The following is a 19970-nucleotide window of genomic DNA, read 5'->3' as shown; positions in this document are numbered from 1 at the left end:
CTGAGAGAAGATTGGTTCCACATCGGTTTACACATGTGGGGCGAGACAGAGCTATGAAATTACAGTTTACATTGGAGCGAACCGAAGTTTTAAAATCAATCTATGTTAATACGTGCCACTCAAGCTGTCACTCGGCTGAAAAGGGGGCATTGTGCGCTACAATAACCATGCCATTTATTCATGTGTGTCAGCTGTCTTGATTTAAACCAAAGACAGATAAAGCCTCCACAATATGTTTCTATTCCCATGCCTCCATTGTCATCTCCTGTTTAATCATACATACAATCACGGACTGAATTTAGATTAAGTCAATCAACCTGGTTAGTCTATGGCTTTAAAAAGGGATGCAATCTGATTTGTTTCATTTTAATTTTCTGCATTTTAATCGCACAAAAAAAAAACAGTCCAGAAAAAAAAAAAAAAAAAAAAAAAACAGTACAAAAAAAATACAGATTTTTGTCACCTGTGAGACGGGCTATTGGTGCAGCTCCCAGTGGTCCACTCAACTGTGAGACGGAATAGTGGGGGGGCTAGAGGGGGGCTAACAGTGGTCCACTCACCTGCGAGAAGGGATAGTCTGGGGGCTAGAGGGGGGCTACCGATGGTCCACTCACCTGTGAGACAGCAAAGGCTCTGTAGCTGACGGCGAGGATGCCGTCCGCCCACTCGTGGGAGACAGGGTCAAACTGTCCGTACAGCTGACCCATGGTGATGGACTTGGGGTTGATGACCTTGATCTGGACCGGGTTCTCCTCCATCAGACCCTAGTGGGCGTATAAATGCACAAATAATATTAATATACTGTTTAGACACACACACAGTAATTATGTACTACCAACACATGTATTCATTTGCTCAACAGAAAAGGACAGCAGTTTGCATTGACAGCCGAAACAAACAAAAAAAACAACAACAATGGCTTCAGTGTCAGCGCGAGGATTCACTCATTTGACTCCTGTTTCCTGCGTCGAGGCTCATAAATCGACTGGCAGATCAATGTCGGCGTGGTGATAAAAAGCCTCCCCTCACTGAGCGAGGAAAAGCCAAACCCGCAGCAAACAGCGAGCTGACACGCTGTCAGCTTGTGTTAAAAAGGTTGTCAGGAGAAACCGCTAAAAAACATTTTTAAAAAGAAGCGAAGAAGAAGAGAGAGAGAGGGCGCGGACATGTCGGTCTGGCGAGGGGGACAGTGATGAATGTGGCGTTGTACCAGGTGCTGCATTGGCGTGCCCTCATCTATCTACTGTTGGCGTGTATGGAGGCTCTGTCGCAGCAACCCAGGTTCAACCAGAGAGAGGTACTGACAATGTGAAACACCTGCTGGTGAACAAACACTTAAACACTCATCAAAGGGATTGATGACCTGAAGCAGGCTGAATGCGCTGCAGGACGGACTCTGGGGTTCACCGTAACCCAACAACAAAGTACCTCAATGAGTCATTTTGACACAGCATTACATTAACACATTTAGCAGGTGCTTTTATCAACAGCAAGTCAGGTTTAGAACTAGCATACCATTCAATAATGACTGGTGTTATTTTTCAATAGTTGTGTTTACATCGAGTTGACCTGGGAATTTTAAGAAAACCTTTGAAGTAACAAACCAGAAATGATAATAAGGCGCATTTCCATCAACTTGTTTGGAGCAAATAAACTACACTATGCAAAGTTTAGTTTTGTCAGAGGATAACTGCATAGGCTACATTACGCATGGCAGTGTGAACCGGAAAACAAAACAATGGGCTAATCAAATCCATTGGAGTGCATTTCATTTCTCAATTTCTGGTGGATTTTTGGATTTTTGGATTTTTTTTTTTGGAGTTTTCCATCTAAAAAGGCAGTGATGTGACCAAGGAATACTTTTTGGGCTGTTGTTGTTATTATGGGATCTAGAATTGCGCGCCCTGCGCCCCTCTAGTTGTAATTAAACCCATAGGAATAATGTGGAAACCCTAGTCGATAATATAACAACTTTCTGAGCGCATAATATGTTAACATTCAGCCTATAATTTTACAACGAATAACATTTGTTCACCACAAATTACTCATTTATACATTTTTTAACCATTCTGCGAAAAAAAGGCAACAGGCTGAATATCATTTAGTGGGTCACTCAATGACATGAAGAAGCGTCATCAACACGCCCACTGAAGTGGTTTGAGAAATACAGACTTTCTACTCCTCATTCACATATAAGGTAATTTAAATTTTCCTATGGAGAAAAAACTACCTCAGGGGTAGTATTATTCAGGAGATTTTCAGTGAACAAATTTCAGGATATGTTGTTCACACATAAGGCCCATCAGGAGAATATCAGCACTTACATGTGTTTCTGAAAGCAGCTAGTGTATCAGCATTTTATTACATTAGGAAATTAAACAGCGGTAATTGTTCAATAATAATAATAATGGATTGAATTTATGTAGTGCTTTTCTAGACACTCAAAGACGCTTTACAGTGAAGGGGGGACCTCACTAACCACCACCAGTGTGTAGCACCCACTTTGGTGATGCACGGCAGCCAATTTGCGGCAGAACTTTAGGGGGATTAGGGGGCCAGATTGAATGAGCCTGGTTGGGCCAGGACACTGGGGAAACCCCTACTCTTTGCGATAAGTGCCCTGGGATCTTTTATGACCTCAGTGAGTCAGGACCTCGGTTTTACGTCTCCTTCGAAGGACGGCGCCTCCCACAGCACAGTGTCCCCGTCACTGCGTGTGTGTTCTTACCTGCGTGTGTGTCGATGGCAGAGCCGTTATGTTTAAGGGCGAGTGTCGCTGCGGTATGTGTGCGTGCGTGTGTGTTCTTACCTGCTCGTGTGTCGATGGCGGAGCCGTTATGTTTAAAAACATAACGTCTTACCTGGGCAAGTGTCGCTGCGGTGTGTACGCGTGCACGTGTGTTCTTTCCTGCGGGTGTGTCGATGGCGGAGCTGTTACGTTTAGAAACATAATGTCTTAGCTCGGTGAATGTGTCGCTGCTTTTGTCTTGACGTACGGTGTGTGTGTGTGTGTGTGTGTGTGTGTTTCAATGTATGTTCGTGCGCATGTGTTTGTGTGTGCGGTGTGTGTATGCGGTGTGTATGTGCCTGCTTGCGGTGTATGTATGCCTTCGCATACATACATACAACACCATACACTGCTTGGCACATGCGCACATGAGTAACTTGAGTAACTGGTGCGACAGGCCTGATATTATAGTAGTTAGATATCCAGGAAGATGCCAGAGCGGAAACAACATCAATTTTTCTAACTTCGCTCGGTGTTTCACTATGGGAATTGCCTAGGCGTGACCTACTACTGGAAGCTCCAATTGCACCACGTCTGTCCTTGACAGACAGGTCGGACTGTGCCACAGGGTCCCGCCCCCTGCACTTATACAGTCGACCCGCCCTCCTCAAATCATTCTCGCTTTCTTCCCGTGAGAAAGCTACTCAAGCTCCCTCAGCTCATCTAGGTTAGCTTTAAACTGCTTAACAGTTCACAGACGGGCCGTCAAGGATTCCGTCGTCAAACGCAGTCGTAGGCTTTTAACCTGGTTTGGCTGAGTAATAACTTTGTAAGAAGCTATCTGTTACTACACCCGCCGGGCAGTATAAAAGAGAACTGCTTCTCCGGTTACCCTGTATTTGTTTACAGGTGTCACTGCTTTACGGTGTAGCATATCGGCTAACGCGTCAAGGCGAGCTTACCGCGGCACAGTACACATTAGCTTGTTGGCTGAGCCAAAACACCCGGAGTATAACGAACGCATCACGGCGAGTGAACTCTGCGGTATGCCTTTGCCCGCCACCCCCGCCAAAGGGTCGGAGACGAAGGCTAGGGAGGCTGTATCCCGCCTGTGCCCCGCGTCATGTGGGGCCTCCATATCAGGCCGGGACTCCCACCCCATGTGCATAGCGTGCATGGGCATTAAACACGCTCAAACTTCGCTAGCGGACCCACATTCATGCGCTCACTGCGCATCGATGCCGGAGAAAATTCTGGAAAGGAGGCTAAGGGTGACGGTGGCTACCAACCAGGATCCCTGCCTGGCGGGTGCCCCCGCTATAGCCTCAACGAGCACCCATCAGTCCCACGCGACAACGAGCTGGGCGGACATGATGGAGGCGGCATCCCCGCTCGTGCCCCCGCTATTCGATGATTTAATCCTCGAGCGGAACCGGGCGCTGAGGACGCAGAGGGCGACGGCGACGCCAACTTTGACCTCCTCGAAATGGACGGAATTGAGGAGGAGGAGGACGACTCCACTTTTCCGGTCCAACTGTCCAGACCCCCTAGCACCTCTGAATCTGTACAACCAGTAGATGGTAACCTGTACGAGGTGTGCAAACGGTCCGCTGCAAAACTAGGCATTCAATGGCCTGCAGCCCCAGATGCTGAAGGGGCAGAGAGAGGCCTGTACGACGGCAAGAGGCTCCCACCAGCCCAGCCGCCTTCTAAGCAGCTCTTACCAGCAGTTCCCATCTGCATGAAGGAAATGAGCCGCTACTGGTCCAGCCCATTTGAGAGCAAGCTTCCAACCAAGAGCTGCTCAAAGCTGGAGATCCACGGGATGGGTGAGCTGGGGCTGGCCGAACCCCCAGCTGTGGAGCCTTCAGTGGCTTACCACCTCCACCCAAACCGTCGCTCTCTCTCCGCCTCTTCAGGCATCTCCCTGCCTGGTAAGATGGACCGCCTCACCGCTTCCACTTACCAGAGGATGTATAAATATGCAGCGCAGTCGGTATGCTCGCTTAATGCCATGACACTACTGTCTGCATATCAGGCTGAAATCCTAGAGGAAATGGGTCGCCAGCTAGATTCTGGGTCACCCAACCCTGCCCTCTGGGATGAAATTTGCATCGTCAATGACCTGGTCCTACGCTCCTCACGCGGCACAGTTCAGGGCTATGGCCGAGTCAGTGTGGCTTGCGTCCCGAGGGTGACGACGTTGGGGCGCGATCACAGTGGCGCGCATGCGCAAGTTCACCCGTGGATCCTGTCTACGGTTTCCCAGGGTTACAGACTGCAGTTTGCTATGAAACCACCCAGATTCAACGGCGTGTTGGTTTATATGGCCAGGTGGGATTCGGCACGAATCCTAGAGGACGAAATATCGTCCCTGCGAAAACAAGCGATCAGGGCTGCCCCGAACGAGCAAGCCCAACAGGGTTTTTACTCCCGTTATTTTCTCATTCCGAAGAGAGGGAGCTCGTCCCTTCGCCCCATATTAGATCTCCGTGCGTTAAACAGACACCTGCGCAAATACACGTTCAGGATGTTAACACACAAAGTGCTCTGTCGTTCAATCCGTCCAGGGGATTGGTTTGGAACGATCGATCTGTCAGACGCATATTTTCACATTGCCATCTATCCCGCGCACCGGAAATTTCTCTGGTTCTCTTTTCAGAACAGGGCTTACGAATACCAAGTGGTCCCGTTCGGGCTATCGTTGGCCCCGAGAGTGTTCAGCAGGTGTGTGGAGGCAGCACTTTCACCGCTAAGAAACAGCGGCATCAGAATATTCTCTTATCTGGACCATTATCTGATATGTTCCAGTTCACGCGAACAGGCACTCAGAGATTCTACTACGATGGTAAATCATCTGAGGACTCTGGGATTCAGCATCAATTAGGAAAAGAGCCGTGTGGACCCCGCACAATGTGCGGAATATTTGGGTCTCCACATAGACTCTCTCTCATCGCGTCACACTATCAGAGCGGAGACTAACGTCTCTCACGCAGTGTCTCTCCCTCTTCAGGAGGGGAGAGACCGTATCGTTCAGGTTATGCCTACGCCTACTTGGCCTTATGGCTTCGGTGATATCAGTAGTGCATTTGGGTCTTCTGATGATGAGAGATTTTCAGCGCTGGGTCGCAGCACTACGTCTGTGCTCCCGTCGCCACCTGAATCGCAAGGTGAAAGTAACACCAGCGTGTGTTACCGCTCTCCGCCCGTGGTCGGTGCACACGGTTCTGACAGTGGGCGTCCCGCTGGGGGCGGTGTCGTCCAGGGTAACCATGACAACGGAAGCGTCCTTGTCAGGGTGGGGTGCGACAATGATGGGCAGAGCAGAAAACGGCACCTGGAGTCGCGATCTAGCTCAGGCTCACATAAACCTCCTAGAACTTTGGGCAGTGTTCCTTGCTCTAAGACACTTCCTGCAATTTATCCAGGGCCGCCATGTCTTGGTGAAGACAGACAATTCCACTGTAGTGGCATACGTCAACCAGCAGGGCGGCACTCGCTCAATGAAACTACACGAGTTAGCTCAAGAAATTATCTTGTGGAGAAGCACCAGACTCCTGTCCCTTCGGACGACACATGTACCGGGTGACCTGAACAGAGGAGCAGATCTTATGTCCAGAGGAGACCCCCTGTACGGGGAATGGACTCTTCATCCACAGGTTGTGGGACAAATATGGCGGAGATACGGCTTGGCAGCCGTAGATCTCTTCGCCTCGCTGGAAAACACTCAGTGCCCGTTGTTTTTCTCCCTGTAAGACGTAAGGGCTCCCCTAGGGGTAGATGCGCTTGCCCATCCGTGGCCAAACGTGCTACTATATGCCTTCCCCCCTCTCAGCCTGATCTCCCCCACCCTAGCCAGGGTGAGAGAACAGAGTCTGTCGCTAATCCTGATAGCGCCGCGGTGGCCATCCAAACATTGGGTGGCGGAAATAGTGCAACTCCTGGTGGGCGGCCCATGGCCCCTTCCCCTGCGCAGGGATCTCCTCTCCCAAGCGGGCGGGGAGATTTACCATCCTCACCCGGACCGCGTAGCGCTCTGGGCTTGGCCCGTGAGAGGTGGAACTTAAATGCGGCAGGCCTGCCTGCACAGGTTGTTGACTGCATTCAGATTGCAAGGGCCCTTTCCACTCGCCAGCTCTACAGTGGCAAGTGGCGGGTTTTTGAGGACTGGTGCGACTCGAGGCACGCCATTCCATATCAGTGTTCCGTGGTGGACCTACTGTGTTTCCTAAAGGGATTATTGGAAAAGGGTAAGGCCTTTTCCACAATTAAAGTGTACTTGGCGGCCATCTTAGCTTGTTGGCTTTGGGGATAAGCCTGCAGGGCAGCATCCCTTGGTTTGTCGCTTCATGAAGGGGGCGCGTCGCAAGCTCCCAGTTTCCAGGCCCCTGGTCCCTTTGTGGGATTTATCGGTGGTGCTGGATGCCATGTCTCATCACCCTTTTGAGCCGTTGGAGGCTGTGGGGATGAAGTTTGTGTCGCTGAAGGTGGTGTTGCTCTTAGCTTTAACCACAGCTAAGCGTGTGAGTGATTTACAGGCATTGTCTATCCGTCCTTCCTGCTTGCAGTTTGCTCAGGGGATCTCCAAGGTCTGTCTGCGGCCCAATCCGGCTTTTGTGCCTAAGGTGGTTGAGTCGACCTATAGGTGTCTCACGGTGGAACTGTCGGCCTTTGACCCGCCTCCGTTCTCCTCTGCGGAGGAGCAGAGACTCAATACATTATGCCCGGTACGGGCCCTACATGTATATGTGAGTCGGTCAGCTGCTTTTCGGAAAGGGGATCAGCTGTTCGTGTCTTGGCTAACTCCCCATAGAGGCAAGCCTTTGTCCCGCCAGAGGCTATCCCACTGGATTGTGGAGGCTATATCTCTTGCTTATGAAAGTAGGGGCTTGCAGCCCCCCCATGGCTTGAGGGCCCACTCCACAAGGGGTATGGCTACTTCATGGGCCTTATTCAGGGGTGTGTCGGTGCGTGACATTTTTGCTGCGGCGAGCTGGGCTACACCTCACACCTTTGTTAGGTTTTATAGGCTGGATGTCTCAGGGCCTTCTGTTTCTCAAGCCGTGCTGGAGACGATCTCACCAGACTCAAAGTGATGTTTGCTGCCTGGCTGAATTTGCATAGCTTCGGGAGACATATGCAATACGAGAGTGGTCTATATCTCCCATAGTGAAACACTGAGCGAAGTTAGAAAAATAACTTTGGGTTACTTAACGTAATCCCTGGTTCTTTGATAACAGCGTGAGGTGTTTCACCAACACGTCCCTCCTTGCATTTACACGGAAAGAAACAGGTATAGAATGATTTGAGGAGGGCGGGTCGACTGTATAAGTGCAGGGGGCGGGACCCTGTGGCACAGTCCGACCTGTCTGTCAAGGACAGACGTGGTGCAATTGGAGCTTCCAGTAGTAGGTCACGCCTAGGCGATTCCCATAGTGAAACACCTCACTCTGTTATCAAAGAACCAGGGATTACGTTAAGTAACCCAAAGTTACTTAAGTAACCCCATTTAGGGCATTCGCTTTTTTGAAAAAGGCAAAAAACACCTCAAGTGAGTGTTTAAACATTCTTCGAGATTATGCAGTTTCCATCAACCTTTCTATTGTAATGCTTCAAAATCTTTAGAAAAACCTGTTGATGGAAACACGGCTACAGTATACCCCTTCCGAGAGCATCTCACACAAACAGACTTGTGCACTGTTGGCGACAGAGTTGATTCAGCTCTCATGTTGAATTAGAACGAGTACAAGTTGAACACACTTAAAGTTATGACTCACTGCAATGAAAATTGCTTCATCCCTTCTGGCCATGTATCCCCCCGGGGGTTAGATTCGTGGGTGTTTGGCCCCTCACCTTCTCAGCGATGTCGTGCAGGGCGGCTGCGAGCACGCGGTAGGCGCAGGTCTTCCCGCCAAACGGCTCGCCCACCAGCATGAAGCCGTGCCTAACGATCATCATCTCGAAGATCTGCAGGATCTTCTCTGCAAAGAACTCCGTCACCTGGAGGTTCATGCGCTTGCTGTTCTCCCTGATGGCGTCCATCAACACCCCATAGTCAGCCTTGGGCAGCTTGACCCCTGGGAAGAGGTCAGAGGTGATGCCCTGGGATAGGTGCAGGGGAGAGAGAGAGAGAGACAGCATGAACCAATGGATAAACTGGCACACAAACAAACTTTCATGTAAATGGAGCATGCACAATTCAAATTCACAAATCACAAACTTCACAAAGAGTGACAGTCACACATACAGGCAGGCAGACACAGACAAAGAAACACACACACACACACACACACACACACACACACACACACACACACACACACACACACACACACACACACACACACACACACACACACACACACACACACACACACACACACACACACTTTGATTTGATTTGCCCTTATGCGTCACTTCAACTTATTTTGTCTATTATAACTATATCCATGTCTGGTTATAAGTCTGCCATTAGTTGATCTGATGGCTCTAGAGGGAAGAGCTCATCCTCTCTCCAGATGAGGGAGGATGACTGACAACCCATCTCACCGCAAACAACGGCAGATCATGAGCGAGGAACTTGGGCAGGTTGACGTCGATGATCGACCTCAGCAGCAGAATATCCTCGTTCTCCTCAGGAAAACTCAACTGGGATAACATAAACACAGAGAGGAGGGGGGGGAGGGAGGGAGGGTGGGAGGGAGGGAGGGAGAGAGAGAGGGAGAACAAGAGAACAAAAGTGAGAAAGAGAAAATGTAACACACAAAGAGAAATTGTCAAGACAGTGAAAAACGAGCAAGAGGGGAATAATGAAAGCCTTTGGCAGGCAGATGAATGAAGAGGCCTTGTGGGGAGGGAATCATCATTCTAAAGTCTTCTTTGTGGCCCCCTGTGCCACTGATAGGCTCTCCCCTTCAGTACGACAGAAGACCTAAACACCGTTCGCAGCCTAAGCCGGGGGGGTTAAACGCACGCATTTCCTTTCTAAAAGTAATTTTGAAAGAGACGACGGGGATGAGGGTCCCAGCAGAGGGGGACTTCAGGAATTGATGTATAAATGACACGAACGCCTCACAAGACTCTAGGAAACAGCACACCCATGTGGGGGGGGAAGCCTATCCCCTTTTTATACAAGACATGCAGCTTTTACTGCGACAACTCCATCTTTGAGAGCCAATCTGATGCCTCTTTTCCCGCCCTCGCACACTCCAGTGCACACCATTTTGTTAGTGAGGGTTAAGGAAATAGAATGGCTTTGAAGATTTGTTGTGTTTTCGAGGAGTGACAAAGACACTGAGGTTAGCACCGTAGCTAGGTTCAAGATGCATTCCTTAAATGGAAGTATACGTCTCACTCCTAAATGGAAGTTGTATCGTTGTATCGATTGAGCAGGGTAAAGTAAGCTTGTAGAGCAGATGGATACAGTTCTCTTCATTATCACTGTTATTAAAGTCTGCTGAGATACAAAGTTCACCACTATGGTTATTGAGGTGTTTGGTTCAGTGCAAAAATAATGGTTGTCATTAGATGATGAAGCTATTCTAGGTTAATTAAAGTTTGCTGAAGGGATTGATTTTGTAATTTGTTTGAATCAAATACATGAGAGAGCAGTTTGCAACACAAAAATGCATTGTTTCCCTCCAATCCATAAATTGACAGGCAAACCCTGAGCAACAGCTAAAAGCTAACCAACAGACTAAAGCTGACCATCAGACTAAAACCTGACCAAATGATTAAAACAAAACAGACTAAACCTGACCCCCAGACTAGACCTGACCCTCAGACTAATACCTGACCCATAGACAAAACCTGACCAACAGATTAGACCTGACCAACAGACTAAACCTGACCAACAGCTTAAAACTAACCAACAGACCAAACCTGACCAACAGACTAAAACCCGACCAACAGACTGAAACAAACCAACAGACTAAACCTGACCAACACACACAAACCTGACCTCAAACTAATACCTGACGAACAGACTAAACCTGACCAACAAACAAATACCTGACCCTCAGACTAATACCTGACCAACCAACCAAACCTGAACAACTTACCAAACCTGAACAACCGACACAAACCTGACCAACAAACTCATCCTGACCCTCGGACTAAAACCCGACCCTAAGACACAGGGACGGCGGCGTCAGCGAGCGGTACCTTGAGGTTGCCTGCGGCCGTCAGGACGGACTTGACGGCCCGCATGCCGTAGTCGTAGTGGTGCTGGGAGGACAGCTGCTCGGAGCACAGCCGGTATGTCGCCACAATCTTCACTGACAGAGGGCGCGCCGTCACAAAACCGCACGAGTAGAGCACGATCTCGGCGATCATGGCATAGTCAGGCACCATCATGGCCACCGTCCTGAACAGGGCCTGAGAGAGGAGACGTTGAATGTCAGGACAACCACAAGCATCAGCCATGGTTTGTAAAGAAAAAACTGAAATTATATTTACAACTAAATTTACAGCAATATTTACAACAATATTGACCAAATTAATTACAACGATATAATATGTGTGTGTTTGAGCGTGTGCATGCATTTGCAAATGAGCATGGGATGCTCAAATAAACAAACGATACTTTGTTAGTTTTATGACACACACATAACTACACTATTCAAATACTTCGGTATCAGTTACACCTGCCGTCCAGTGTGAGACAGAGACAGACTTTAAACTAACTGGTTCCAATAATAATTATAATAATAAATATAACCGCAAGCGTTGATTAACGGGGTCCTAGCAAAATTAAAAGTCAAGAAAACACTAATGGAAGATATATAAATATGACTTATAATTATGAAGAAAAGATGTTGATGAAGATGTTCCACTCAATGCAATACTGTGTCTCGGCTTTCAGTTGAGCTGCAGAGCAATGGCCGAATGTCATGTTCAACTGGTTCATAATGCTCTAATCGGGATTCAAACTCTCAACCTAAGGATCACCTGTACAAGGCATTATCCCATTGAGCCACTTATAATCCTGAACTACAGCCTCATTCACATGTCTATTGATAAGCACACAACATCCAGAAAAATCTAAGCACACATTTCTCAAATGAATTAAGGGCTTTCTTAAAAGGGTCTGAAAATTTGCCCTGTTAATGGTATCCACCTAATGATAGCTGTGTGTTAGTTATACAATAACAAAATAGTCATATAGGCAAAATGGGTTGAGACTGTGGACGTTTGGCTTTTCTATGAAATTGTGGGAAAAGTAAAAAATTTTAGAGCAGAAGTCCAGTGTGAAAAAGATGGATATGGCGAAAGAATTTTGAGTCCAGGTCAATCTGGTGAGGAGAAATAAACCTAATTCATGATTTTTTACAAAAGCGCCACCTTTGGGTGCAGTACCACACATTTAAGTTTCTGAGTAGTGGGGGTTATTGGTAACCATACCTGAAAAAATATGTAGGTGTGTGCATGCAGGTGTGTACGTGTGTGTCCAGACGCATGCGTGCATCTATAATGTGTGAGTGTGTGTGTGCACGAGCGTGTGCGTTTTACCTTGAGGTTGTCAGGCAGCTCGGAGCGTCCAGCGTAGCCGGGGTTCATGGTGATGAAGACGGCACAGGAGGGGTCTAGCCTCAGCTCTGTGCCCTCGAACATCAGCATTTCAGCCTTGGCCTTGATGCCTGGAGGACAATACCGCTTTTACCACCTGCCGGCTGAACCTCCCGCTCAGTCACTGGCAGGGGGTTACTGTATAGAACCACTCCCCATAAACTCACTAATGATTAAAGCATAACATTGATTCCATTCATCACCTTATACTAGGAGTAAAGCACCCAGTTGGGACTCTGCCACTAATCGTAACCACTAAACACACACCCACCCCCCACACACACACACACACACACACTGGCGTGCTACCTCTCTGTATGGTGAGGATCTGCTGTGCCACCACAGAGAGCACCTCCAGGTCGATGCGGTTGAACTCGTCAAAGCAGGCCCAGCCTCCACAGGACAGCAGGCCCTGAGTCAAACACGCTCAGAGTTCACAGAGAATACCCCCTTTACCTTTCCTTTATTTGTAATAGTCATAACCTATCATCCTCTCCTCAAAACAGCCACTTCTCACTCTTCAGTGAACCCTATTCACCTGGTGACCCACCTACTAAGCCACAGTTAAGGGCTGATTATGGTCCCAAGTTCACGCAACGCAATGACCATGCAGACGCTTCGACGCAGACGCTTCGACGCAGTCGTGAACCGTTGTGGTTCTGCGTCGGGTTTTAGTAAGCGGACCAATCACAGCTCTTGCTGCTGTGTCGCCTCAACGGAAGGTTACAAGTTTTGGGAGGTGCCCGTCAGGCCCTTGTGGTGGACGCAAGGAGGGTCCGTAAGGATGTAAGGGGTCCGTAACCTCCTTACGTTGTGTGAAAGTGGGACCATAATCAGCCCTTTAGGCAAACAGTGTGCCTTTGTTTGGCGCAAGGTTGCTGCTGTGAAGGACATGTTTTTTGTATTTATTTATTTCATTAACACAGTGAATGGCTTACTTGACCTCTGTGCTACCAAGGAGTTTACAATATCAAGGGTCAAGTCTAAACACAAGATCGTTTTCTGAAAAGCCCTTTAAGGTCCTCATGAATCATCTTGAGATAAGGTCAAGCGTTGCCATAGCCTGGGTAGCCTCGCCCATTCTGCCGGCGATTTTGAGTTTGCCCTGCAGAAGGGTCGGGAGAAGAGCAATACATTTCTTTCTGCCTCCGACAGATTTTTGCGGGAGCCAATCACCAAGCTGGCTTTTCACTCTGGCACGCTATTGGCTGGTTTAACACAATGACAACAGGGAAGCGACGGCAAGCAGCCAATTGCGTACAGAGTCATTTGAACTAGGCCCATTGATCACGCCTCTTGTGCTGAAAAAAATGACGGCAGCTTCCCAAGACCAACATGCAATCTACGATTGAGCTTGGTCTGGCAATAGCCAGGCTAGCGTTGCCATATTGAATAAGCATTACATATTAAAAGGTCTTAATACCACCAGCTAAGGGGTGTGTGGACTTGTGTGAAAAACTCACTTTGAAGAACTTGCCAAGAGCAATATAGTCCAGTCCGTCTGAACAGTTGAACACCACACACTGCTTGGCCACGGCCTTGGCCAGGTCCTTGGTGGTCTCCGTCTTACCCGTGCCAGCGGGGCCCTCAGGGGCACCTCCCAGGAAGAGAGCAAGGGCCCCAAACAATGTCCTAAAGGAGGATGAGGTGTGAGCGCAAGAGCATGCCCCATGCTTCACAATCACTGTTGCTTGAAGGACGATTACATTCTGAAATGTAGTTTATTCATAACACAATCTTGAAACCCTTTTTAGTCTAGCTCTCTTCGAATACCCACCTCTCAAACGTGTCTCTGTGATCCATATAAATGGCTCTGTGTTTTTTATTGTTATTTGAAGCAAATTGTATACGTCGACTTACTATTCGTTGGGATGTTGGTGATTTTTTTTGTGCTGAAGTGCAGTATATATAAAGTTTGTTTGATCAATGGATTCTAAAATGTGGTGATTACTTTACTGTCCTTACATGCCAAACTGAGCACACTTTATACATTCATTCAAACTCTTTTTAGTAATGCACCGCGGAGGTAATCGACAAACAGCGTGTTGCCTGACGATGGGGCCATCAGGCGTACCGGTAGCAGCGGTCGGTGAGTGGGGTGATCACCAGCCGGGGAGTGTTCCCCAGATACTCATAACCATAAGCCAAGCCTGCATTTATCATCTTCGTCTGCATCTGATTCTCCTGTAAGACCGAGAACAGTCAGACACGAATCAGTGCATTCTGGCTGTAAATCATGGAGGAGCATGCCAGAGTAAATGAGTACAAAAAAATGGATAGACTTCTGAGTAAATTACATAGAAATTAAGAAGAATGCGATCTGTTAGACAATTAACAGAGTAAAGGGCAAAACTATGCTTTAATTCAAGTAATAATGAGTGGGCAGAATACTCTAGTTGCTATTGTGTTCAACTCCCCGGCAAAAGCTTCTGGGCATGATTCCATCCATGCCATTAACCTACCTGTAAGCGAGACAACTTACAGACTACCTGCTGACCCCTGACCTGCATCTGTGTCCATTTGTTTTTGATAAAGGCACTGCATTGTACATTTGAAACATCAGACGAAAACATCGGCTAGTCCTGGTCAAAAAACATAAGTAGCAATGCTTCCACCACCAACGTACCACCCAGTAGTAGCGCAGTTGGCTGAGCCACTCGAAGTCGTTCTCGTCGCTGACACCCTTTTGGATGAGTGTGGCCAGCACGTCCCTGGCGTGGACGTCCAGCACCACCAGGGCACCTAGAGTCACCCGGTTCTGCTTGGACAGCTTCCCACGCACCAGCGTCACAATGTCGTCGATCTGCCCGTTGTTAACCTGAAGGTATTCGTCTAGAGCCTGGGCAGGGAGGGATGGCGATTGATGTTAGGAGTGAATGATCGGCAGACGATGGCTAAACTAGGAGAGGAGATGTCTCCTAGAGAAAGTGGAGATGTTTTTGCTGCTCTTACCCCCCCTTGTCTAACATTTTTTATGTTCTTCAGAAGGAAAGATCAAATGAAAGACATTGTGGGACAATCCAGTGTCTCAAGATATTTTATATTGAACCATATTACCGAGATACCCTAACCCTAACCCTATTGCACAATACCATGTTTAAGAAGTCACAAATAAGAAAGAAGAAAAAATTAATACGCGGGCAAACCTTAGGTCCTGAGACGATGGCCTGGTGGATATCCTTTGTCCAGTAGACCTGAGACACACAAAGTACAGTCTGACCAGGCCACGCTCGCACCCAGTTGATCCTCAGGTCCTTGGGGTACGCTTCGATGGCCTCCCCAATCACCTGAGCCGGAGCACAGCCGAGAGAGGAAGTGTGAAAACAATGAACCCGAGGAAGACCACAGAGGGAAACTCATTTGTATGACAATGTATTTACATTGGCCGTATGCAGTGTACGTGTATGGTTCAAAGAATATTTCCATATATGACATTCCCTTCATTAATGCACTTCTTGAAGACTCCTACCTCGAGGAACCCTTAAGCAAGATGCTTTAATCCCTGAGTATTCAATAATGACCATGTAAAACGCTTTGGATGAAAGCATCCGCTGAATGTATCTATAGTGAAAAGCATATATGGCAGCCTTACAATAATTCTGGCTTACAATATCCTTTTTCTAGTGTGACACAGCCAGGAAGATAAGAAGAAAGAGGGCTCACCTTGTGTAGCGAAGCAAACATGTTGTTCTCCAGCTCCAGCAGCCACTTCTCCACCTGGCCCCTGGCTTTAGAGGTGGAGATGGTGTTCAGCAACTCCACCACCTCCCCTTCGCTGCTCGACATGTGGGTGATGTCCAACACGTCAGTGAAGACCACGCTCGCGATGCCCTCAAAGCACTTCTTCAGGTGGGGCTTTACCCTGGGGACCAGCAGAGACAGAGCAAAAGCCAGGGCTGTCTGAGCTGATCATGGGTACAGCACATGCAATATATCTACACTAGGTAGGTATCAGATAGAGGGACCTTGGATCATTCTTTCATCCTGCATGTGAGGTCACTCCTGTTTCATGGGTTGGTGTTGAAATTAAAGAGGATCCCAAACATTTAAATCAAATGAAATCAAACTCCAGAGAAAACACACTGGTCGCTTTTAGTGACAAAATTGTGCTATGTGAACTATGCTACGTGACTTCACCTGGCAGCAAGATGTCAAGGTACACGTCAAGTGTAATTCAATGTTTTTATAAGCGGCAAATCTATTGAAAAAGGCTGGCTTCTACAGATACCTGTAAGGCTCTGCAGAATAACACTTCCGCATTTCATTGTCAAGAAAAACAAAAAATCAGGAATGGGTGACTTTACAAACACACAAATAATATGGAGTCAGTTTCCTGCCATAATTCAAACCTGAAAAAAAAAGTTTCAAAGGCTTGTAAGTCTGGGTTTGAAAACTCAACACCTTGTAAAAAAGGTTTTGCAACACTGAAAAAAGAGATTATAACCTGAAATAAAATAAAACTAAAATTCAAAAATCTGTAAACATGATTTTGTGTTCTATTTTATCTTCTTCATCATTTTCAGCAACACATTTTCAAAGTTCAAACAATTTCACCAGCGCATTTGCAGAGTTTCAAATCTGGCACTGTTCTAACGGTGTATTTCATTGTTGCCCGGTTTTGAAACCTTGTAAATGGGATTCTGCAAACAGGTGTTCATACATTGAGAAATACGTTTTGAAAGGTTGAATATTTAGTTTTAAAAACTTGTAAAGGTGTACGTTTACGACATTGCAACGTATTTTTTCAGAACTGACTTTTCAGAGATTTGAGCGCAAGCTTTGAGTCACGTGAATATTGGCAGTGTTCTGACGCCACTCGTTTTGAAACTCCTGACAGTCGAATCTGAAAACGTTCCTGGGGGCGGGACCATTTAGCTCTAAACCTATTGGTTGCTCTCGGCTGACGTACATTCCAATCACAGTGCCGTTCACCGGGCTGTTCGTGATTGACAGTGCTCTGCCGATGACACGAATAACAACGGGTTGATTTCGCGGTTGATTTTGATTTCCATTTTCTGGAACCAGAGTCTCATCTCCATAGGACGCGACTAGCAAGGACGCGTCCTAGCAAGGCTGCAGCCTTCACTTTGGGAAACAGCCATGGTTCCAGAAAATGGAAATCAAAATCAACCGCGAAAGTCGCTTGTTATTTGTGTCATCGGCAGAGCACTGTCAATCACGCACAGCCCGGTGAACGGCACATGTGATTGGAATGTACGTCAGCCGAGAGCAACCAATAGGTTTAGAGCTAAATGGTCCGGCCCCCAGGAACGTTTTCAGATTCGACTGTCAGGAGTTTCAAAACGAGTGGCGTCAGAACACTGCCAATATTCACGTGACTCAAAGCTTGCGCCTGTGTGGTCAAATCTCTGAAAAGTCGGTGCTGAAAAGTCAGTTCTGAAAAAAGACGTTGTAATGTCGTTAACGTACACCTTTACAAGTTTTTAAAACTAAATATTCAACCTTTCAAAACGTATTTCTCAATGTATGAACACCTGTTTGCAGAATCCCATTTACAAGGTTTCAAAACCGGGCAACAATGAAATACACTGTTAGAACAGTGCCAGATTTGAAATTCTGCAAATGCGCTGGTGAAATTGTTTGAACTTTGAAAATGTGTTGGTGAAAATGATGAAGAAGATAAAATAGAACACAAAATCATGTTTACAGATGTTTGAATTTTAGTTTTAGTTTTTTTCAGGTTATAATCTCTTTTTTCAGTGTTGCAAAACCTTTATTACAAGGTGTTGAGTTTTCATACCCAGACTTACAAGCCTTTGAAACTTTTTTTTTCAGGTTTGAATTATGGCAGGAAACTGACTCCATAAAATAAGACATGAGACTAGAAGCTGTCACTTGTTGCCCACATATTCCTTATATTTAATGTGTCGTTGCAACAACAGTAATTTGCTTGCCCCAGCTGTTGTATTGCACACTGTGTGGGCAATCCAGATGAGCTGTAATATGCATGAGCTGTAACATATTTATGTAAACGGTCCTTATGTTCTAATATAGTTTCACAAGTTTCCAAAGCAGCCGATAAGAACTGAAGTACATTGAAATACATGGTCCTAGTTGGTGATTATATCAAATAAGATATTCTGTCGTTTGCACTTTTATCTATTTATTAATGCTTAAAAAAAAAATTGAACAAGCCAATCATAGAGTACGAACATGACGGAGCCAGACTTCCTAATCACAGGGGATTAAAGATTAAACAAGTACCGGAGACAAAAACTGAGCAGAGTGAAGTGAGAAACACTGCTTCAGACATTTAAAAACCATTTCACACTTGAGTTCTACGTATAAGCCTGTTACTCAAACAGAGGAGTGCCGGGCACTGAACGATAGACAATAGAGTGGTACTCCCATGTTTAATACGGAGGATTATCAATGCCTTTGAGCTGCTCCATGAAAATGCCTTCCAGTACAGATGAGCCCACCTTCCTGCCAGCCCAGAGCCCCACTACTAAGACCTCTCCCTCCCAAGCAGAGCATTGGATTGGACACGTCGCCTCAGTTAACTAAACTGGCCTAGCGTGTTCTCAGACACTTGACAGCCGTCCACTTCATCCCTAAAATCCCAAACTTAACAGCTGAGCACACCGCTCTGTGCCTCTAATACGAATCCGCAGGAGAATGAGAGAGAGACTGATTAAAAGAGACAGGGAGAAAGAGAAAGAGAAAGAGAGATGTAAAAAAATTGCACACCACCTTTGTCTAACACCATCCATTATTAACCAAATACTTTCTGTTCAATTAGACAAAGGTTGCTTATCGGAGGCTTCTTGGAGAAGGCCCGGTGCAGTTAAAGTAGGCCAGGGAGCGATGTACATGCAGCAGAAGTGCTATAATTAAATTCTCACAGTCAGTATGGGATTTTCATCCTTGAAATTAGTTTCCCAAGGCCCCAGCTCTCATAAATCCCCCTTCAGTTTCTTTCTATTAACCTCATATTTTCCTCTTTTGGGATGGTCTTTCTATTGTGTTCCAGAAAATGCAATCACTGTCGCTTTAACCTGATGCTTTTCATTGGCTATGCAATCTAGACTTGTGGCACAGATGCTTGCTGAACTGCAAACTTCCCTACGCTTCCTTTTACATTTTTTTTTTTCTTTTTCATTCAATTTGTCTGAATGCAGTCCTCTGCATGTAGTTATTTACAACAATCACAATACTTGCTGAGGGTATTTCTTTGGGTAAGCAAACCCCCAGCATGTGCTCTATATGATAATAACGAGATAGAGTTCCTAAAGGAAGAATTTAGCAGATCCGTTGTGCGAGACAATAAGCTATAATAGAACACAGTGTCCCCAAATGACTTATAATGGAGAGGGATTCTTAAGAGCAATCCATTTGGCGAGCATTGCAATCAGTCCAGTGATTGGCTGCCTTGGTTGATTTGGACAGCCAGACCCTGAGTGCGCCTACGCTTGCCATGGGAACCCTCCCCAAGTCATCAACGGACACCTGATCAATCTCACTCCAGGGATGTTTCAGCGGGGAGAAAGTTTTCCTCCTCCACTGTTTAGGTCCTCATTGAAACCCTCAAATACTGTAGGGTTTCAGGATTGTGGTTTTGTTTTCTTCAAGCTTATTACTACCGACTGTACCAAGGAATGCATCATTGTAATTGTCTTGCATTATTCATTATGCTACATGTAGCTGAAGTTAT

The 19970-nt window shown here is 46.7% G+C and overlaps 1 protein-coding gene across 1 annotated transcript in view; it reads right to left on the bottom strand.

Moving 5' to 3' along the window:
* dnah7 (dynein, axonemal, heavy chain 7) overlaps positions 1 to 19970 on the bottom strand; it is a 101222-nt gene that overhangs the window by 60703 nt on the left and 20549 nt on the right. Inside the window, exons 22-32 of the mRNA XM_060039404.1 lie at positions 15959 to 16157; positions 15442 to 15582; positions 14922 to 15134; positions 14370 to 14479; positions 13759 to 13927; positions 12605 to 12707; positions 12239 to 12366; positions 10892 to 11104; positions 9278 to 9376; positions 8582 to 8830; positions 615 to 764 (exon numbers count right to left, since the gene is read on the bottom strand). Coding sequence (XP_059895387.1) covers positions 615 to 764; positions 8582 to 8830; positions 9278 to 9376; positions 10892 to 11104; positions 12239 to 12366; positions 12605 to 12707; positions 13759 to 13927; positions 14370 to 14479; positions 14922 to 15134; positions 15442 to 15582; positions 15959 to 16157 — 1774 coding nt within the window. The remainder of the gene's footprint in view (positions 1 to 614; positions 765 to 8581; positions 8831 to 9277; positions 9377 to 10891; positions 11105 to 12238; positions 12367 to 12604; positions 12708 to 13758; positions 13928 to 14369; positions 14480 to 14921; positions 15135 to 15441; positions 15583 to 15958; positions 16158 to 19970) is intronic.

Source organism: Gadus macrocephalus, chromosome 20 (genome assembly GCF_031168955.1).
Source record: "Gadus macrocephalus chromosome 20, ASM3116895v1".
Lineage (NCBI taxonomy): Eukaryota > Metazoa > Chordata > Actinopteri > Gadiformes > Gadidae > Gadus > Gadus macrocephalus.
This window is presented reverse-complemented; position numbering and strand designations above follow the sequence as displayed.